Source organism: Excalfactoria chinensis, chromosome 5 (genome assembly GCF_039878825.1).
Source record: "Excalfactoria chinensis isolate bCotChi1 chromosome 5, bCotChi1.hap2, whole genome shotgun sequence".
In the NCBI taxonomy this organism is placed as follows: domain Eukaryota; kingdom Metazoa; phylum Chordata; class Aves; order Galliformes; family Phasianidae; genus Excalfactoria; species Excalfactoria chinensis.
This window is the reverse complement of record NC_092829.1, coordinates 13,653,426-13,675,814: the sequence shown is the minus strand read 5'-3', so window position 1 is coordinate 13,675,814 and position 22,389 is coordinate 13,653,426. Positions and strand designations below refer to the sequence as shown.

The window sequence follows — 22,389 nt, the reverse complement described above, 5'->3', positions numbered from 1 at the left end:
CATCCAACACCCACTTCAAAGCACACTTCATAGAGTTCATCTACTGGAGGAGGGAGCAAGGATGGTGACTTTAAGAATGACAAAACTCTTGTCTTAATTATTAAAAAATAAATAAATAAAATTACTAAAAGATTTGACATAATTTTAATTACATCAGACTATAAATGCTTAAAGTGAAATTCAAATCATTTAGACCTGCCACTGATCAACCATTTTTCAGCGGGTTTACAATTTTTCCCATGAAGAGGATACTTTGAGTGTATTGATCAACAATCAACAGCAAAAATGGACGGTTGAACTTTACAACAGGAGGAACAGAATGAGGAGCAAACTCTGTGCCAGTGACTGCTGCAGCCTCTGTGCCATTCTCATGAATTTTCAGCAGACCCTTGTGAATAGCCTACAAGGAAACACAAGTATTACTGTACACACAGAATGGGATTTGAATGACTAAAATTGGCACAATGTTAATTCACCTCTTGTCATTCACATAAATGACTAGGAGGTCACAAACTAAGAAGGAAACTTAGTCCAAGGCAGCTGTTCTAGCAATGTCATCTATGAGTAACTTTTGTTCCAGTCAGTATTCCTTACCATGTGTGTCAGGGCAGAGCACTCAAATTCATAGCAGGAATTACCATTTTAGAAAGAAAAAAAGTCAAATTCCAGAGCTGTTCTGTCCGTATCCCTAATACCTGATGGATTAAACTTTTGCCAGTAGAAAATAAATATCATTGTTTTTAAAATTTTTTTTGCATTTTCAACATTTGTTTCACTATAACTGAGATACTATAATGTTATAATTACTGCTTTCTCAATGCCCATAAGAATTTTATTTTATCTTTGTATTATTTGTTCTTCCCAGGTAACAGGAGGCTTTCCTGTAGCCTGATCCCTCTTATGTGATTAGCACTTGCTAGTGCTTTCTATGGAAATAATTTGAAAGTCCTTTAAAAATCCAGAGTCACGTGCATGCATTAAAGGAAATAGGCCATTTTTTTTTGTACTAGATATGCTCATGCAACGTAACCCCAATATATGGAGTCTCCTATTCTATGCTGAAACTATTTTGTTCTTGGAAAAATTTATATAAACCTCTCAGCCTTTGTCACAACTTCAGGCTGCCAGAAGGAAGGCAATATTCTTATTTCTGGATCTTGAATAAGTCTGAAAGAATTTAAAGTTGCTCTACAAACTAAAATGTTCAAATTCACAGAGTATATACCATTCTCAGAACTGAGAATTATACTGGAACATAGCTTAAATCAAGGGAAATAAGGAATCCATAGACTTTTCTGTTGCCCAACTTACTTTTGAAACCTTCAGGTTGAACTTTCCTGTGATTCCAGACAGATCAGCATTGTCAGAAAACACATCTGTTATACCCAGATTCATAACCATCTTCTTTAAGTCATAGGTGCCAGAAATGGATACTTTTGGAATATGCACTTCCATCCTCCTATTAATTCAAAAGAGAGTTACGGTACTTATTACAATCAAGGTGTAACTTGAAGTGTCCCAATTTGCTGGTAATTTTGTGCTAAAATTTTAGTCTTCAAATATAGAAAAAATGGCAGCAAAATGTGAAAGACAATGTTCAGGATGATGGAAAATGTAATATTAAAAAGACATTACTTTTACTTAGGGCTTGTTTCCAATCTTACAAGCACCCCCTGAATAGACAACAAGCAGTGATAGTGCCAGCACCATTGTGGGTACTTTTGCATTCATTTTCTAGCCCTCAAGATTTTATTTTATTTTTTAAATCATACCCCATTTTCTCCAAGGGATCTGGTTTCTATGTCACAGTAGTATCACTGTTAACATACTACATTTGGGAAAAGGAAATGGAGATCTTGAAGATCAGCTGAAAAAGGTAAAGAAAGAGAAGCTGTTTCCCAGCTCACAAATCTATTCCCTCACGACAAAACAGTGCCAATTCAAATTGCTGCTGATTTTCAAACCATCACATTGTTCATTCTATTCATTTATACCTGTCCCATTACTTAAACCTCCAATGAACAACAAAACCTTATAACTGTAAAACTTGATTATAGTGTTTAGAGCTCAGGTTCTGACTATTGTGAAGTATCAAATTAGAATTTACCGTCTTTCAAGTGATTTTTCCCATTTAGACACAGTGTCTTTCGTCAGGCCATCCTCCAGCCTTTTCATTTTTCCTTCATTGGGCAGGATAAACAGTGCTGAAACATTTCCCTTGTAAGGAATCCTCACCACCTTGCATGACAGCTTCTTGTCAGAATATATGTCATAAAAGCTATCTCGAATCATCATATTCACTTCAACCAAGGTCTTTTCATTCACATAGAAATAATCCTTGTGAGTCCCCTTCATATTGAAAGGATTTTCCCAGTAGGCTTAAAAATAAGAGAGAAAGAATACATTTGCATGCTTATTTTAAGGAGGATATGTTAAAATAATCAAGTCTAATTTACACCCAATACAATCATATCTAAATATTTATGTTCATAATTGAAGATCAGAGGAAATCAAAATTTATTCAAGGTCTTGTTCCCTGTCTTTCCCACTATAATATGTTCAAGTAACAATTATCCAAGATTAAACTTCACAGAGGTGTTGCAAGTCAGATAAATCAAATGAAACAGCTTCATGATGTTACCTTAAATTTATCTGAAGAAAAGGAAAAAATTGAAGAAAAAGAAAATAAAAGTGCCTAACCAGGGTCAAATGAGTTAATTTACAACCACTTTGCTTGTTATGCAAGTTCTCCAGCAGATGCCTGCCTTTTTAAAGATGATGTGTTAAGCTCCTCCCATGCTTTTTCATCTGTTCCTCATCTGGTAGCACTAAGGAAAAACTTCAGTGAAAGAACAACCTGAACTTTTGGGTCTGATAGTAACTACATTAAAGTAAGTGGAACAGGGCTTCTAAGGCTTTAACCTTCCATCCTTGTTCAAACAACTTTTTAGTGGTATTTTGCTTGTATTAAATTAAGTCATTCACTGAACAAATACATACAGTTCACAGTTTGTCATTCCAGAACTAAGTGCATTTGTTTTTTAAATATTGAACAGAAACAAAATAAAACTGAAAAATAAGTAGTAGAGCATAAACACTGAAGTACTTCAACTACTTTGCAAGTTTGAACTCCTTCCTGTCCCATCATAATTTCTTATCATCACAATCCACTTCTAACTAGGGTACCTAGATTTAATAGAGTGCTTGAAATAAAAACTATTTTACTGAATGCCATTCTATTTCTACCTATTGACACTTTCCTGGGTGCTAAATTCAATTAACAAATGGATGTTACCTTTAAGAAGCTAATCATTGCTAAAGCTGCACGTTCTCAAGTACATCCTGGTGTATATATATTATGTAATGACAGGCTGTAGAACATTTAGAGCCCAACTCCATAGATATGTAACTATTTAATAAGCCCAGATTGTAGGCCAATTAAAGTTTTGTCATTTTTTTATAATCTTAGGAATTTGTTTCATTTCTTCGTACAGGATATATACAGACTGCAGGGTAATTTTTGCAATAAAACGAAAGTCTGATAGAAAAATCCACAAATGCATACATTTGCTGTGCTCTGGTAAGTCCATAAAACCTACAGATTGCAAATAAGTAAATTTATGTGCTTACAGACTAAAAATATGCTTGAAAAAAACCAACAAAACAGAACAAAAAAACAAAACAGATGTATTAAGAGGTTTCAAAGCATGAGAACTTGCAATGTTTCTTATAGTTTTAACACTATCCTTCTTTTAAAAATAATTTAGAAAAAAATCTGGGATTTGGTTTTAGTCCAAGGTAAACTTGGATATTGCAGTAGCATCTGTATAACTGAACTTACCTTTGAAATAAATATAGTTAACAAGTACCATTAAAGAGTTTGGATCAAGGTCTTTAAGTATTTGATTTATCTTCCCATGGGTTTTGTTTTTTATATGATTGTTGATCTCTTTTTCAGCCTCAGTGGAATTCTGAAAGTTACTAGAAACAATTTCCCCCTTGTACAGTTTTTTTATGTCCTTCAGAAATGTTGTCAGTGGCTTCAGGTGTTTGTCCATGAACAAGGTATTTCCCATGCTCAGCTCCACCTGGCTGCCAGGACGGTTCAGCAAGAGAAGAAGATGATGAAAGCCAAGGTGTATCTCCTCCTCCCTGTTGCTGGTGAGATTAAAGGCCAGCCCCTCCAGCAGCTGAGCCTGGGTTGTAGCTCTGGAGCCCAGGGCCAGCAGGGCAAAGGCAGCAGAGACACTGACTGGGGAGAAGAAAATATTCTTGCCAGGTGTTTGGACAGTTGCTTGCCTGTAAAACCTGAAGGCAAAATCTGTGTTGCTGGGGATTATATGCTTGCAGAAAGCAAGAGAATCTTCCTCGTGAGGATGCTGCTCATGAAGGTGAGTTGCTCTGGGCTCTTCATTGTGGTGGTCAGTCTGTCTCCCACTGGGGACTGCAGGGTAAAGGATGGCCAGCAGCAAGCATAGCAGGAGGATGGCCTTCATCATACTTTTCAACTACTGCATGGACAAAAATAAATTGTGTTGGACCCTGGAGAACGGCCAAGTGAACATCTCATCTTTTATTTATATCTGCTGCTACCTACAAAAGTTATTAACGCTGTTTATCTCCTGACCTGCTCCTTTATTATGACACAGTTTTGAAACACTCCTGCTTTGATCTCAGATGTAACTCATATCAATTACTGCCCACTTCAGTTCTGCTTTCCTCTAGCTACACAAGTCCCTTGTTACTGGATGATTGCGAAGAGAGTAGCATGTGATTATTAAAGGAAAACATGATTCAGAGGGAGAGAGTAAATTAAAAGGTTCATTGTTTTTTTTCATCTCACTGTTGATCCATTTTATGGTGTGGTGACACATCAGAAACAACTCTTGCGTCTCGTGTTTACCTCTAAGAACTCTCATGTTCAGCATGATATTTGTGATTGTAAGAGGTTTATGTCAAATGACTGAGCTATGTCAGTGGAAAACAAGAAAAGTTTACAACAGTTGTAACATCTTTCTCATTCCTGATTCATTTTAACACATGAAGTGAGTAATCACAAGCAAGTTAGCGATGTTTTCCTGCTTTAGCATCTGATTAGATCAGAATACATTGCTTCATTTTAAACCATCACTCAACTAATGCATATCTTCCAGATGGGCTCCTCTATTTGTCCAGCCCACAATGGTGATGAGATAGTGCAGCCACTGCAGTAGGCTTGGCCTATCCTGTCTGTCTAAAATTTGTATTCCTAGGGAACCCTCCTTTCAGCAAAGTTAACTTTATGTATCCTGCTTGAACCACACTGGCGTAAATAAGATTTTTCATTCACTTTGGATCTTTGGCTATCATACCACATACTTTAGAGAACCTCAGTAATGATATCAAACCAGAATGACTGTTGGAAAGTCAGAATATTTTCCCTCTCCTTAAATAAGATGATTTCTTCTAGAAAAGAAATAGATATTTTGAATAAATATTCATGACAGAGTTATACTTGTAGAGCTGCTGTAATGTATATCCACAATTTGCTATTCAGTATTTCTTGGAAATAAAATTCAGCTGTCATTTGAGTGCCTAGAAACCAAGTTTAACCTTTAAAAGCAGATGTGTTTCATGGCTCACTATCTAAATGTCATATAGCTGCATCAAAGTCTTTAAAGTAAAGATATCTGGGTACTTACATTGCATTCAGAAGGGTCCTGCTCTTGATTGGATTTTGCTCTTGTTGCTTTACTCACACTGCTGTTTTCCTCTGTTAAACATTACATGGCCTCAAATACAGATAATCTAAAAGGATACAGATAAATGCTGATGAAGCTAATTTTCTTGGCTGACATATTCACGTGAACACACCTCTATTCCAATCAGAGCTAAGACCTTGAGACAAAGCCAGTAGGTTGACGGAAGTGTTACGTTCCATATGGGTCATAAAGCAATGCCAAAGCAAGTATTAATAGGAAATGAGATTTTGTGCCAAATACAGCTACTTTTCTCTCTATGTTACCTGAGATGAAAACTGTCCTTCCTCTGGAGCTGTACAGCTCTGCCCAGCAGTAAGCTCTGACATCTAGGTTCAGGGTAGAGATAGCTATGGGGAACACCTCTCCTTTTCAGTGATGCTACTTGGCCTACCATATATTTGACATTTGTGAGAGCAGTATATACACCCAATTCCTTTACATAGAGACTTTTCTTTTTTCCTGAAGATAGCATGTTTTTGCTGAAGCACAAAGATATTGGTTCCTAACCTGGATAGTATTGAAATTAATATGCCTTTCTCACAGAAATCTCTAAAATAGTCAAGGAGCTAGCATCTGCTTGGAGGATTTTGGTATACTTCTGTAACCTCCTTTCAGGAAGTTGTAGAGAGCTATAAAGTCTCCCCTGAGCCTTCTCCTGACCAAACAACCCCGGTTTCCTCAGACACTCCCCAGAAGGCTTATGCTCCAGACCCTTCACAACTTTGTTACCATTCTCTGGACACATTCCAGCGCATCAGTGTCATTCTTGTAGTGAGGGCTCCAAAACTGAACATAGTACTCACGGTGTCACCAGTGCCAAATACAGCACTTGGTCATGTTAAAGTGCATACGACTGGCTTCAGCCAGCCCATCAATCTAGCCAGTCCAGATCCCTCCAGATCCTTCTACCTTGAGGAAGACTGACACTTCTTCCCATCTAGGTGTCACCTGCAAACTTACTGAGGGTGCACTCAATCCTCTCATCCAGATCATCAATAAAGCTATTAAAGTGGATAAGCACCTATATTGACCCGTGGGGAACACCACTTGTGATCAGTTGCCAGCTGGATTTAACCTCATTCACCTCTACTTTCTGAGACTGGCCCTGCAGCCAGTTCCTTACCCAACAAAGAGTGTACCTGCCCAAGCCATAGGCTACCAGCTTCTGCAGAACACTGTGAGAGACAGCATCAAAAGCTTTAATAAGGTTTAGGTAGATTACATCCACGGCTTTTCCCTACACCAGGTGAGTAACTTAGTCATAGACAGAGATCAGATTGATGAAGCAGGATCTGCCTTTCATAAACATCTGACCATCCTCTGAGTTAGAACAGATCAAGTACAAAGACAACACTGAGAAATTAGACAGGGATTGGGAAACCTAAGATACCAACAAGTGGGAACCATAATGAGGAGTTTCACCTCCTTAAGAGGTAGTGGAAAGGGATGCTGACTTACACATAGTAGAGGCACTATGGAGAACAAATGTCACAGAGCACTTGTTGGATCTGGAGAAGATCTGTAAAGGAGAGAAATACATCCTTCTGGCACACACAAAAGTAAAATACACATAGTCTTAAATTCAGACATCTTGAGAGCCTCAGTGGATATATTTCCCAGCCCTACATCCTCTTGATACGAGGAGTCAGAAACTTCCTTCACTTCCTAAGTCCCCACTTCCCAAACTCCTCGTGCCCTCCAGCAGAACATAGGGAGCTCACACTGTTGCATCTGCAGCATCTCATTTGGGCACTTTCCTAGCACTTGCTGAAGGAATTGCTGATTCTCCCTAATCAAGATCCAGCCAGTGTATAAAGCTTAGAGCAACCCTTGAGTGAAAGTAACTAATGACACTCTTTGGAAGTTGCAAGAGCCTTTAAGATTCCACTACATTTGGTCCATTGCAGGGTTTTATTTCCTTCAGATGTAACCTTCAAAATATACCTTCACAGATACTTGTATTTAAGTTAATATCTGAATCTCTGACTGCACTTATACAATTTTACTCCAAGTACCTCTGGAATAGGACACCTAGTTTCCTTTGTCAGCAAGTGCTCAGCAAGTCTTGCAACCTCAGGCTATTCCCTTCTGAATGTCATATCTGCCCCCAGAAGCAGTCTATATAAACATTTTCCTAGGATGTTACACAACTTTCTTGTTATTTTGGACACTGAAATGCTGAAACAAAAGTTAAACAATGAGACAAACAAAAATGGCAGTGTTTCAAGGCAGTAGAATCTTATCCCTTGCCAAGAGAAAACTCATAATTGAGCCACCTCACTTCAGATAATCTGTAGTGTTTTTGTTATATAACACTGATGTACATATCAGTCATGGAAATGCACCACTTTCTATCAACAGGGTAAGGGGACAAGACCGTCTTCACGTCCTGCCCACAGACCTGAAAGGATACAGCCAAATGTCAGGTAGCTACAAGGAAACTGCAGAGAAGATTTTAGGTTGAAGAACATAAGTAGAATATATTCTGAAGGTATGCATGGTTGCAGTCAGATTTATCCAAAAGAATGGCAGGTGTATTTGAGATTCATGATCCTTAAGTCCCTTCCAACCTGGGCCAGTCTGTGATTCTGTGAACAGGACTAAAGGGTTTGCAAGCTCCATGCTTTAAGTAAGCCAGCTGTCTCTCAGCAGCAAATGAGGATGCACAGAAGATATACCATACTCAGACTGGTGATGATTCACATAAAAAATCTTCCTTGCATTTCTTCAGCTCTAAAATCTCAGTTAAGATAGGATACAATCTCATTTTGTGCATTAAACCACCAAAAGATTTGTGACCACATACAGCAAAATTTATGTATCAGAGCTTCTATGAAAGTAATGCCTCCTCTTTTATTATGCCCACCACAGTGTCAGAAGTAGGAGGTGTAGAGGCTAAACCTTTCCACCAATGTTCCATTACATTTTGTTGCTGCAATCAGATGGCAGCAGAGGGACAATCTGACACAATGGCATCTGAGGTGGAAGGGTGGATGAAGGAAAGGTGTGTCACTGAATTCCTCCATGCAGAAAAAATGGCACCCCATCAACATTTGTGCATACCAAACAGCAGACGTGAGCACAGTGAGGAGATGGGTGGTGTATTTAAGCAGCAGCAACAGTGACATGAGAGAGAAGCCATCTTCAGAATGGATGTCACATCACAAAATGAAGACTTACGTGAATTAGTTCATGGTGACGACCATATTGAAAAATAACATTTTGTAGACGAGAAGTTGCTCTATCAAAGGGTGTTTTTGCACTCTTTGTATCTGTTGTAGTTTCCATGGAAACAAATAGGAGGTTTTACTTTTGGTATGACCTACATTTTTTCTAGTTGTGTCTGTCATGTGGAAGACAAATCTGTTACACTGGAATGACAGGAAATAAAGCCTCTAAATCTATGCTTAGGACCCAAAACAAAAATATCTTTAACTTCATACTTCAACTTGGCAGATGCTTGAAAGAAATGTTATGGTGCTTCATAACTGCAGGCTAAGTCGTGTTTTTAACTAGGAGACCTGCTGTGGATTAAGGACTGTAATTTTAAAAATTCAACTTTGGAAACTACAGTTTCACTAGTGGGAAGTTTGTCTAAGTAAAAGAAGTCCTATTAGTCCCAGGAATCTGTAATAACCTTCTGTTTGAATAGCAATGATTGGCTTAAAAGAGGCCTTTTTACAACAGCAGCCTAAAATCATACATTAGGCATATAAGCAGAGATTCAGGTTCTGAATGCACTAAAATTTCTCCCTTTCACTTGCTTCATTTTTCTCTTCAGCACTTTTCCTGAAAAAAAAAAAACAAAACAACCCACATTTCTTCTCTTATCTCTAATATAAACATAGGTCACATGTTGTTCTTATCAGATGTATCATGTTTATATATCTTCAGAAGAAAACCATGTTGATTTCTGTAACTGATATTAAAGAGAACTCAAAGTCTCCTGTCTTCATCTAGCTTCGGTTGTAAGAGCTGTCAAGTTTCTGCAAACAGTTACACAGTGGCTGTTCAGTAAGTCATGCCTAACAAAGTAATAATGTTTAATTAGCCCTATCTAAATTGACAGTTTGCTGCTGATGCACTATCTGCTAGTGCAGCTGCTTAGTGATAAATATGTTGGTATGAAATAATGATCAGTCCTTGAAAGTTTGTTTTTCAAGTTTTACATGACTGAATTTTGCATTTTCAAGTTGTCTTCCCATACAAACTTTGCCTACTCTGACTCTCAAATTTAAAAACAGGTCTGGGTTAATAAGATTAAGATGTTCTTTATTTTACATTCTGATAAGGGCTGTTTAAAAGCCAAACATTGGCAATGCCTATATAATATATATATAAATATAAAAAAAAAACTGGTTGTCTGGGGTTGTCTGGTTATGTGAAGTTTCAGTCATCCAAGAAATCACAGTCTCGATAGTCAAGCTCATAATAACTCAAACCAATATCATTGTGTCAGGGTGCTAAAACCCTGAGGCCAGTACAGAACTAGGTTTCTCAAGGCAAAATTATATCTATCTGTAAAGGAAGAGTCATAAGTTTAAGACTGCAGTACCTTAACTTACACCTCAGAAATTTGACTTTTGTTGTTCACATGTTGATTCTTATGGCACAAGCATCATAAGTGACATTTTCAAAATTATATTTCTAGGCCAGGTTTTCTCTGTTTCTGGATGTGGACAGCTTAAACTGCTTTCTCAGCCAGTAAAGACCTCTGCAAAGAGAGAAGAATTAAGTCCATTTTCAGCAATCCTTGCTAGTGCAACCTCTGCATATTCTCCAGAAAAATTAAACAGAACTTCATGAACATCCTGCTAAACAGTAAGCAAATTTCATAGAAACAGGGATCAAGAGGCAAAGGTGAGATGGAAATCTCCAAAAATGGAGATTCCACAGCCTTTTCATTTTTTAATGAAAACTGCCATGGCTCTGCTGCTTCTCTGTCTCTATCAGGTTACAGGTGAGGCCTTTGTGCTCCCAAATCCACATGGATAATCTGGACCCCAGGAGAGCACTAGAAAGGCAGTGGAATGTCTCAAAGGAGAGACTAAAAATGCTTTGTCAGCTAACTTTGCTGTGACTCACTTGTAAAACCTAATGTAGTTCAGCACTGCTGATGATGGCCACCCAGAGATAGGACAGGTTTCAAATACATTGCTGCTTTCCAGGGATATGTCAAAGTATCTTACAGCTCTTGAGCTATGCTAGTCACTGAGATGACTAGTAAGTATGTGGGAGCGAACTTGTTTGCTGGCTGCCATTTAAAATGCAATGGGGAATAGAATTGGCGAATTGGTAAGAAAACATAATAAAAATTACGCAACTATCCATGTAATGCCATCAGTATTAACAGAGGTTAACTGATGCTGTTTCAGATTTATGACTGAGCTCAAAGGCCAGCATATATATGAGAAAAGAAAGAATTTTAATTAATGTTTTTGAAGTAATTCTTAAAGGAAGACTGGAACACCCATTAAATCCACTGTGCCAAAAATACTTCCTCAGTTTTAGCCACAGAAATGAGATCTAAACTTTAGGCCTCAGTGGTTAGTTCAGTATTGCCAAACTCCATGAATACTGATGTGTTTAGAAAGGCTGATTTCCCCTTAAACTTCTCTTGACCTTTCAACATCTTTCTCCACCCAAATTCCACCTCCATCCAAATCATACATGTCATATCCAACTTGAGTGTTTTGGAAAGAAAACAGAGCTGGAATTTCTGGGAGATCTTGGGATGAACTATTTGGGAGATCACTGTCAGTAAAAGAGAAGTTATATAAGCATAGACTTTGCTGCTAAAAGCAATGCTTCAGAGTCAGTTTGCTCCTTCACTTTGCTATGCTGAATTAAATGGAATTTTTTATCTGTAATGTCTTAGTTTGTATAGCAACACAGCTACAGAAAGGAATGCTTTTAGAAGAGAATCAAGTATTGTAATCGCATATGTATGTTTACCCAATTTTGATTTTGTCCTAATTCTTTCTTCATTTCTTTTTAATTCAGGAAGTGAATTATTGCATTAAGCAGACTCTACATGTTACAGCATTCAAAGTCTGGCCAAAAAGTGAGTCATCTGAGATTGGAATAGCTCTGAGTTTCATTTGCAATTCAGACTTAAAAGAACTCAAACCCAAAATCATAGGTATGTAGTACAGTAAATGCAAACAAAAACGTCACAGAAATAGAAATCTTAGAAAGTGAGCATACAGGCCCAAATATTTATTTCAAAACATACATTTTTCTGGTCCATTTTCTGCAGCAGGATGAATCCCTTTTTCACTGCTGTCAACCTCACTTCCCTATAAAGGGAAAACAGGAATCTATTCCATATGTAATATGGGCTGTAGCACAAATATTAACTTCAAACTCAAAAGGTGCCTCTTTACCAAGGTGTCTTCTTCTGCACTTTGTTGTGTTGCTTACACTCTACACAGCATAAAGCAACCACAATCTGTAAATCAGCTGCTGAGAAAGCTCTCCCATTTTCCTTCTTTTTACTCCAGGCATCTAGTGGTTTACATGCTGTTGAAGATACTGTGAAGCAAGTTTGAGAAATATTTCTCACATTACTCATACCAAACTCATTCAGATCCACTTTAATTGGAGAAATCTCTTTAGAAATATCAAAACCAGCTACCCAGATGGAATGAGTGACATGAAGTATGTGTTGGAAAGCAAGCAGCCCTAATAAAGAATGCATTGCTTATGGAGTCATCCATTTCTGTTGGACAGCATAAACTTACTTTTTTTCCCACATCAAAATGGCTTATGACTGAAACTGCCCATAACATTCATAGATTTCTAGAAGTAGAAGCATGTTGCTTTTACTGGGGAAGTGAAGTAGGAAGAGCTAGAGAGATGTTCTGACAATCTCTGTGTCTGTAATCTGGAAACAGTTCCTGAAAATTAAACTGAAATTCAAAATCAGAGATCTTGTCAATCTTTGTCTGGAAGAATGCTGCAGATACAGCCTCGTGTATGGTGACAATAATGTAAAGATGGTAATAGTACAAGAGAGGTAGTAATAAATATCCAAAAGGTTATCTACAGGAAAAACTCACCCATATGGTAGCCTTCAGTCTGCTGGGAAACACTGAGGCAATCTCCACCAAGGAGCAATCCCCAAGAGATGCTGCCTTACTGGTGGTCAGCCCTTAAATGAGGTCTAGAGGAGGTGGAGTCAAGCTCCACCCCTTCCGGGAGCACAGCTAAATTACTCTCACCTGTACTCCTAAGCTGACCCAACACTTGCCTCAGCTGATTAATCAGAGGTTCAGGCTCTGCTTACCAATTTCCCATACACTTGGGAAAAGGTAAAGTTCAGTATGCACAGGAGGGATATTTCAAACAAGAGAGTAAAAGAGTGAAACACAGCAGTTCTTCAAGTGATTGTGTTCCAATGTTTTTATTGTCATGATACAATTATCACAATACTGCAATGTCTTTGTGCATACTTTTCTAATTGAGAAATATTATGATATTATGAGATTAAAAACAAACAAGCAAGCAAAACCCCAACCTAAACTATGCTGTACTTGAAGAAGAGAAATTCAACTCTTTGCCAAAGATTTTCAGGAGTCAAATAGCCACAGACCTTCCATCTTTCCCCACAGATATTTTTTTCCTGGCCAAATGACAGAGCATACACCAGGAATCTAATAAATAGCAGAAATGTTGATTTAACATTATATCAGCGTGAAGTACATCATTTGTTTTGTTCTCTTAACAGCCACTTCTTTTTCAGTGAAAAATCCCCAGAGTGCTGAGAAATTTATGTTGTATTGCCCAGAGATATCCACTAGTTACCAGTTGGGTTATATTTACTATTATGCTGAATGTATAATGAAATACATCATACCTAATACTGAAAAGTTCAAAACCCTGAGTGATGGGGCTGGGATATGACTGGCACTAACCAATTTGTGGGGATAATTTTTTACCAGCAAAGAAGACACTGTGGGTGTTTTGATCATTGATCAACACTAGGACCAGTAGGCTGGCATTAAGCTGAGTATCCCATCTCATTATCATTGGGGCATCATGGGGTCTGTCCACACCAGAACTTCATAAACTTTGCTAACATTTTTCTTTGTCATCGTGTCCTGAGGATGACATGGAGAATGAACATTATCATACAGCACAGGAACATAATGAGTTATCCAGTATCAAGATAATTAGTAACAAGATCTGGTTAGTTCTCATGTATTAGAAAACAAATAAGAAGGCAATTTGGCTGTGGTGTGATTCTGTGATATCTCTGTTTTGATGAGAATACACCAGCATCAGAACTATGTACTTCAGCTTTGCTTTTCTCCTTAAGCAGACTCTGTCTTCTATTGTTATTGAAATATGAGTTCCTATTTGTTATCGCGTTTAATACAGAATCAGTAAGTTTTCCAGTACAATATGCAGTTTGCTTTTCAGTGAATGACCTTTAAGGCTGTTGCCTATATTACATGCTGTTCGTCCTAGCTGATACCGCACAGCATTGTGAACAAAGACGTATACATTGGCACTGGCTTCTGGCTGTTTAAATATGTTATTTTCGTTGTTTTCCTTCAAGCATATTATTACTTTCTCTGCACCCACACAGGCTTCTGGCTGCTTTTTCTTCTTTTGTGATCTTTAGCACTACTCACAATTGCTGTTGGATATATGTTTTTTTTTTCAAATTCTTTTCTATTTCCTAAGGATTAAGTGCATCTCCACCATGGATTGATCTTGGGGTGTTTTTTTTTCTTTTTTCTTGTTTGTTTGTTTTTTTTTTTTTTATCTTTTTAATTTCATTTCACTTTTGCAGATAAATCTTTGCCTGTTATTACAGAACAAGAAATACATTAGCTTTTGCTTTTTAGATTGGCAATTCTTTCATGACTTTTAACATCTAGCAAAGTAGTCATCTCTCTCTAGAGAAATCAAAACAGAGCCATACAATCATGCACTCTGGAGATTTCTCTAGAGAGGGAAGACTACTTCGTGCCATACAGTCATGCTATTCACAGACAGCAAACAAACCAATCAACAGAAATCCAGAAAAGAAGAAAATAATGGCAGATTGAAAGGAGAAGCCCTCCCCTGAACAAAACATAAGCACACTGAACTTCTGACACCCATAAGAATAACAGCTTTGCAATTGTTCTGTATTAACAATTAGCACTCAAATTTGCTATCTGTTGAGAAGAGTGAGAAGTTTTGTTGAGAAACATTTTCTGAACTTTATCAAATTTTATATTTATTTTTATAACAGAGAACCAAGGCAAGAAACCTGTATATGGTTCCTACTCCCATTTGTAGGTGACTACATGAACAGCAGTTTCATTGTATTTATTGCTTACTCAGTTAATTTAGGGATAGTTTAATAATACAGAGAGTACTAATGATAGAGGAGCTAATTTTCACCTGGTCCCATTTTACTTTTGAGACAAGGTATCCCAAGAATAAATCATGATCAAAGTTAGCTTTTGTTCTGAACCTGTATCCAGCTACATTTTCTCTGGAAGCTGCCCTAATACTTCTAGAAAGTCTGATGCTAAACTCAGGATCTTAATAAGAAAATAAAGTGCGTGTGGACAGAGATCTATTCAAATTTCTTTAAGGATTATGAGAAAAGGAAAAACAAGTTATGCATATTTCATGATTACTTTTTTTTTTTTTTTTTTTTTTTTTTATTCAGAGAGATGAATCTAATACTTTAATAATATATATATATATATACATACTTATATCCATAGCTATATGTGATATCTATTTAAGCATCCCTCTTATACAGCATGCCTTCTTTGGGAAAATAATGTAGGAAAAGGTTCCACTCTATTAGAGTTTTGCAAAAAGCCTCGTAGTGTCTTTTCATACTTAAATGAACACAAAGGTTGACTCCCACATGCGGCTTGATTACTCTTCATCTACTTTCAAATAGGTCAGGCATCAAACTTGCGTCTCAAAGGAATCTGACTGGCAAAATATCACATAATTTATTTTTTTTTCATGATAGCTAACAGGTAGTATTGATCTGAGGTCCACAATGAAGAACAAACATAAAGTCTCATGGTATTTGCTTATGTAGTCATTTGTCATTGCAAAGCTGGACTTCAGCATGCTGTCCTGAATTAGCCCCACAATGTGTCAAGAACTTTTAAATGATATTCTGTAGAATCAGTTTATCTGTATTACACTGAGATTGTCTGTATATATGCCCAGTGTTCTAGCCATCAGCTTTTACTAAATACTAGACTCATGAATCTTTGAAAGAAAAGGTAGAAATTTCAAGTAACTATATGTTTCTATTCCATAGCATCAATCCACTGCTAAAATGTAGTGCGACTTATCAAGCATTGCCTGTATTTAATATGCATGTCTATGATAGCTTTCTGAGTTTAAAACTGATCAAGTTCCTCCTAGAAGCTCCTAGAAAAGCTTTGCTGTTCCCTGTGAGAAGATAAAAATTTCTGTACCACAGTTTGACTTGTCTGTCTGGAAGGTGTGATAATGAAGTTGAAATCAGTAAGAGAAATGAGAAATGAAAGTGACAGCAAATCCATAAAAAAGAAACTGGTACTATGGCATGGAATGTTCCACCTTTTATTTTATCAGTACATTTTCAGTACCCCAGCAATGAAGAGAAACTTTGTTGCCTGCATGAATAGGACTTCCACAAGGAGAAGATAACAGCTAAAACAACTGTGCTGGTCAACACTTCACTTTATTGTGTATTTCAGTGTCGCAGCCAGTAATGATGTAACTTCATTCTAATAAAAACCAAACCAAACCAAGCCAGCCAACTAACCAAGAAAGAAAACAAACAAACAAAAGCAACAAAGAAAAAAAGTCACTCCAATATTAAGATACTCTGCATTTAACATCAGTTATCAAAGGTAGGTGGACTAAACAGACAGGATATACACCTTCCATCTCTTTTCCCCATTTCTCTTCTCCCACACTCCCCTGCACATACTGTGAGTGTAGAGTAAAAGCTACATCATCCATAAAGAGACTACAAATCACCTCATATACTTGAGAATGTCAGGAAGGGGTTGTTACAGAACAGCCGAAAAGAGACATATTTTTTGACAATACAAGTTACATACAGCTGTAGACCAGAGGGGAAATACCTGTGTCTTTTGGGCAAGAAAAACTTTTGCTTTTAAGGTGTTAGAAATGTACATAATAAAAATGGTTGAAAGACACCAGTACACAGTGTTGTACGCAAAGTTATTACTGGATCACAGGAACTTAGACAGCTATGTACCGAAGTGCCTGTCCTCTGGGCAATCAGTTATTTTTCAAAGGATTTACAATTTTCCCAATGAAGAGGATGGTACGGGCATATTTATCCAAAATCATCAGGAGAAAGGGCCTGTTGAATCTGACTCGAGGAGGACGAGAAAAATCACCAGATCTCCATGTAATCTCCTTCACTGTGACTCCTGCTGCCTCAGTGCCATTCTCATGAATGTTTAGCACAGCTCTGTGGATCACCTGTGAAGATACAAAGCACAACAACCTTCAGAGAGAGACCTGCCTAGGATGGAATCTGGCAGCAACAATCTGGGGAAGCTCTCTCCTTCCCGCTCAATCAACCATCATATCAGCCCTGAAAGCCTCCATCAGCTGGTTGTACAGAGAGCAATCTTTGTGTAGCAGATGGCCAAAGAGCACTCAAGATGACTGATGATGAGAAATTCTGGAAGTAAAGAAAGCTGGTAATTTAGCCTGGACTTAGTTTTATGTTTGGCAGCTTCATGTGTTATCAGAAATCTAACCTATCATCCAGCTGAAAAAAATAACCTTGTCAGAGTACTAGAAGGGTAAGAATAATAGCATTTTTGTCCTCTATTAGAGGGTATTTTACCAAAATTAATGTGCTACCTATGGACAATTTTGGTTAGTATCCAAAAGAACATCTAATGATATGTATGTCTTCCTTGTTCTTGATCCATATGTCTATAACTAACCCTTTATCTGCGTGTTTGGCTCCAGTTTTAGGAAAGGTATGTTTGTCTTTGTGGCAGATGCTTATGATTAAATGTTGCTTCAGAAAGTCCTGGATAAGCTTTTCATTTTATGTTTGTGATGGATTACCAGAAATGGACAAATCCTGTGATCACTGTATTCCATGTGCTGACTTACTTTTGAAACCATCAGTCCAGGATCCTCAGTAATTCCTGACAGATCAGCTTGTTCAGTGAACAGGTCAATTATACCCATTTCTCTGACTATCTTTTTCACATCGTAGGTACCAGAAATAGAAAGTTTTGGAATATGTAGATGTATTTTTCTGAAACAAATAACATCAAAAGTGCTTCACTTCAGTGATAATTCTCTATCTCCCTCTTTTTTTTTTTTTTTTTTTTTTTTTTTTTTTTTTTTTTTTCTCATGAATGTCGAAAGTCTGCTGTTAGATTTCAAATAGCACTGAACTGGAGCAGTCTGAGTCCATGTTAACTTCAACATGCACAGTGGGTTTCAAGGATTCAGGGAAGAAACAACTACATAAACTCTGCTGCAAACAGAGCCTCACTAGGCAGCAGGCATCCTATAATATCATGGCTTGTTGTCCTAAGGCTGTTTGAATGTAAAACAGGGCTGGGCCACATCAGAAACAGCTTCAGTAATAGCAAATTAGTATAATTCATCTTTCACATGCAACACTGCAGATCCTACCAGGCCCTCAGCACCCTAATTACCTAATATCTCGGAAATAGCTACTCCATTTAAGTTTCATAATGCCCATGTAAAAAAAGCATCTGTTAACTTCATCACCATGATGCTGAGGATAAAAAGATCGGTGCCCTGTTTGTTCACTATCCAGATGTATTTTTCATTTATGAGCTAGGAAAGGGGAAGTCCTGCACAGACAGAAACCTAAAATTGAACAGAGTTCAATAAAATAGCTTGGCCTTTCGAGCTCAATCTTGCTGACAGCTAAACTATAATGTGGTGATCTCTCTCACTAAGAGCAAAATCTCTTACCTATCTTGGAGGAGCTTTTCCCATTTGGACACAGTTCTTTTCAAAAGAGCATCTTCCACCTGTTTCATCTTCCCTTCATCAGGTAAAACAAATAATGCTGCAGCATTTCCATTGTATGGAATCTGAACCAGCCAACAGGACAGTTCTTCATCAAAGTAATTTCTGTAGTAACCTTTCCGATACATCATGTCAACTTTTACAGATGTTTTCTTATCCACAAAAAAATCTTCTTTTTTTGTGTATGAATCACTGAAGGGTTTCTCCCAATGAGCTTATGACAAAATAATAATAATAATAATAATAATAATAATAATAATAATTCAATGGTATACAAAGACATGTTCATTATGAATAAAATAGCATCTAGTCCCACTGTTTCTCTTTGGTTAGAGCAAGCATTTTTTTTTCATATTACTGCACCCTTATGTGTATAATTATTTCCTAGGTGCCTGAAGACAGGATACTGAAAACAACATCTTTCACTAGCTCATGAGTCTATCATCACATTAAATAATTTACCAAGTACATCAAAAGTATTTGCTAAAAACAGTCCAGTCTCTTACTCAAAAAAGTAAGGACTCAGACATCCTTACTATCAACACATGTACATGATATCACTGGAACAATTTTTAGATAACAAATATATTTTCCTCAAAATAAATACTCAGAGTTTTTTGTTCTTTCATTCCATGCAATAAGCAGTGTGTCAAAGTTACAATCTTTGCACCCTTCAGTAATTCTTACCTTTAAAGAAGACATAGTTAACAAGAACCATTGTGGTAAGAGGATCAAGATTCTCTACTAGTTTAACAATTTTCCCATTTGTCTTTTCTTCAATATAACTGTTGATCTGGTTCTCAGCACCAGGGGAGTTATTAAAGTCAGTAGAAAGGACTTCAGACTGGTAAAAGCTTTTGGCATCATCCAGGAACTTCTGTAGCGGTTTCAGTGTCTCCCCTATAAAAAGGGCATTGCCCAGGCTCAGATGGAGATTACTATCTGAATGGTTCATCATGTGGAGGAGCTGGCAAAAACCTTCATGTATTTCCTGATCCTGAGTTTTTTTCAGGTTAAAGGCAAGACCTTCCAGAATCTGTGTCAGTGTCGCTGACTTGGCACCCAGTGCCAGCATTGCAAAGGAAGTAGAGATGCTTATGGGTGAAAAGAAAATATTTTGATCTGTTGCTTCAGATGCAACCAGCTTGTAAAATGAAAATGCAAAATCAGCATTGCTGTAAACTACTTTGACAAAAGTTTTGTTTCTATTTGGAATAATTCCTTCTCTATGTGAACTACTACTCGGGTAATGTACTCCCTTAGAATCATCCTGCTTATTGCGGTAGCGAGGACGCTGATGACACTGGGCAACAGAATACAAACCAGCCAGCAGAAAACACAAGGAGAAGGCAGGTTTCATTTTCCTTTTAACCCTTCCTGGAAAAGAGATAAACACACCAAACACAGCAGGGAAATAAATTTCTTTATGCTTGCATGTTGCAGCCAACTAAAATGAAGCTCTCAAAGTACAAGTATCTGTTCTCAAAAATCCCTCCCTTTTGTTTCACATTTCTCATGCAGAAAACCCCTGAATGAATATGTCTCCAGATGAACTGCACATAGCCATGCACTCACAAAAGGAGCAGTTTTGATCATAATAATCAGTAAAATAAATATATATAGAAGTGGCTTTTTTTTGTTTGTCACTGTTTTTAAGTCACAAGTAACACACACACACACACACAAACAAAAACAAACAAACAAACAAACAAAAAAACACAAAGAAAGTTTATGATCTTTTCTCCAGAGAGATGGAAGCACTTTTTGTACTTGATACTGCTGTTACTGCAGCTCTATTAGTCTTCCTCTCTTACACAGATAAATAGATAATGAAAGATGTATTAAACTAAAATGTGATGCAAACGCATATTATACATTTTAAGGCAAAAAGTACAAAATATGCCATTTTCTCAAAGGTAAAATATTGGGTCACGGTGGCAGCAAAGCCTCTATATGGAACTTTTTTGACTCCAAAACATCTTTTTTATTGGACAAAGTATCTTCCTAGAACTGCTAGTAGGCAGTTCTTGCTTGCCATTGACATGCTTTGAATTTTTTCGTATCAAATTGTTGTGCATACATTGCTTACATGTGAGAAAACTCCCTTCCCAGGCAACAACACAAATCCCCAAACTGATGTATCCAAATGATCCAAGAAAATGTTGAAAGAGTACTTACAACTCTACAAGAGGACCCTGCTGCGTTCACCTTGTCTGCTTCTTATTCTCTTCAGTACCATTGAACAAGATTAAGCAGAGAACCTTTGTTAATCATTAATTACTTCAAATAAAAATTATCAGTGAGGATGCACAGCAAGCAATAACGACACTAGGAGTTTTGGACATTTTGTACAATCCACACATAATATTGCCAGATGGTAGGGGTCTGATGAGAGGAACTTTATCTTGTGTGTTGTTATCATGTTTGCAGGTTCCTGTGAGAAGCTTGCTGCGTGGGCCTGTTGAGAGAGTTGGGCCTCTCACAGTTGGAGCCAAGGGCAGGTGGTGCATCCCCATGAAGATTTCTTGCAACCTGGGCATAGTGCAGATGGAATGAAGACTTCAGCACAGCTCCATAGGAGTACAGCCTCCCTGCCCACCATCCTCCCTAGTCCAGTTTTGGGGAGATAAAAAGAAGAAAAAACAAAAATGGGATGAGTCTGCTGACAGAGGTACAATCTCTCTGTCAGGGTTCCCAAACAGGGTAAGCTGCTGTCATATTTGTAAAGCCCCTCTAACTTACAGTTCTCCTTTTTGACATCACATTTACTGGAGGGGCTTTCTTAAAGGGAGCCTTTTGTTGTGCAATTAGTGATGGTTTCTCGATTCTTTAGTGAATAACAGCAACAGACTGTGTGGCATTATCACTCTAATGAGGTGTTTCCAGCAGGTGCAGCTGTTTACCTGTTTCTGATGACCACAGCCTGTGACTGGGTATTGGTGAGGTGGTGGTGTAGAAGAGTTTTCCTCCTGGTATTTAGAGAAAACAAAACAAAAACACAAATAATCAAAACAAGCAAACAAAACAAAACAAAAAACAACAAAAACAAACAAACAAACAAAAAAGCAAAAACCAGCAGACAGAAAGAGAATTAAAAGAACAGTGTGGAAGAAAAACAGGGCTTGGTGGAAAGCTTTCTTTATCTGCACTGCTGTGTGAAAGGCATGAGCTGTAACTCCAGAAAAGCTGCTGGTGCCTGGCCAGCTGCCCAGCAAATCGATGCTAATTTACTCAGAGCAACAGTGGGCAAGCTGACAGTTCCACCCTGGGAATTGAGTCATGTTTAAAGGAGCGCTTGAATACGTACTGGACACAACTGTACAGAGACCGTGTACCTGATACTGGTGATGCCTCCTAAAATACACTCAAGTTCCCTATGTTTCAATGTATGGCAGGAAATATGGTGAGAAAGCACACCTGGTACATCCTGGTAAATGTTGGAGAAGGCAGGGAAGAGAAAAGAGAGGGCAGACATTGGTACAGAATAGAAGCATAGCAACCATTAGAGTACATCCAGTCCCAGAAATGAGACAAGAGTTCCTAACTTCTGAGTGCCTCTATAGCCCTGTCATTTTATAGATGGAAAATGTGTGATGCCTGTTCAATTTTCCATTGTTACTAC

The 22,389-nt window shown here is 37.6% G+C and overlaps 2 protein-coding genes across 2 annotated transcripts; both read right to left on the bottom strand.

Annotated features, from left to right (window-relative positions):
- Positions 1-205: 205 nt before the first annotated feature.
- LOC140253053 (alpha-1-antitrypsin-like) lies at positions 206-5,782 on the bottom strand. The gene is made up of 5 exons (XM_072338399.1): positions 5,682-5,782; positions 3,842-4,511; positions 2,108-2,378; positions 1,312-1,459; positions 206-400 (listed from the first exon to the last, which is right to left on the bottom strand). The coding sequence occupies exons 2-5, from the start codon at positions 4,497-4,499 to the stop codon at positions 206-208; spliced, it is 1,272 nt and encodes a 423-aa protein (XP_072194500.1). The 5' UTR covers positions 4,500-4,511; positions 5,682-5,782.
- A 10,991-nt stretch (positions 5,783-16,773) lies between these two features.
- Positions 16,774-21,443, bottom strand: LOC140253030 (alpha-1-antitrypsin-like). The gene is made up of 5 exons (XM_072338354.1): positions 20,946-21,443; positions 19,455-20,144; positions 18,711-18,981; positions 17,868-18,015; positions 16,774-17,216 (listed from the first exon to the last, which is right to left on the bottom strand). The coding sequence occupies exons 2-5, from the start codon at positions 20,125-20,127 to the stop codon at positions 17,010-17,012; spliced, it is 1,299 nt and encodes a 432-aa protein (XP_072194455.1). The 5' UTR covers positions 20,128-20,144; positions 20,946-21,443; the 3' UTR covers positions 16,774-17,009.
- Between the last annotated feature and the right edge of the window lie 946 nt (positions 21,444-22,389).

Coding starts and splice junctions, on each gene's coding strand:
- LOC140253053 (XM_072338399.1), bottom strand. CDS start 4,499: ATGATGAAGGCCATCCTCCTGCTATGCTTGCTGCTGGCCATCCTTTAC. Junction 2,379..3,841: donor TAACTATATTTATTTCAAAG/GTAAGTTCAGTT, acceptor CTTATTTTTAAG/CCTACTGGGAAAATCCTTTC. Junction 1,460..2,107: donor GAAAAATCACTTGAAAGACG/GTAAATTCTAAT, acceptor TTGAATTAATAG/GAGGATGGAAGTGCATATTC.
- LOC140253030 (XM_072338354.1), bottom strand. CDS start 20,127: ATGAAACCTGCCTTCTCCTTGTGTTTTCTGCTGGCTGGTTTGTATTCT. Junction 18,982..19,454: donor TAACTATGTCTTCTTTAAAG/GTAAGAATTACT, acceptor TTTTGTCATAAG/CTCATTGGGAGAAACCCTTC. Junction 17,217..17,867: donor CTGGACTGATGGTTTCAAAA/GTAAGTCAGCAC, acceptor GTATCTTCACAG/GTGATCCACAGAGCTGTGCT.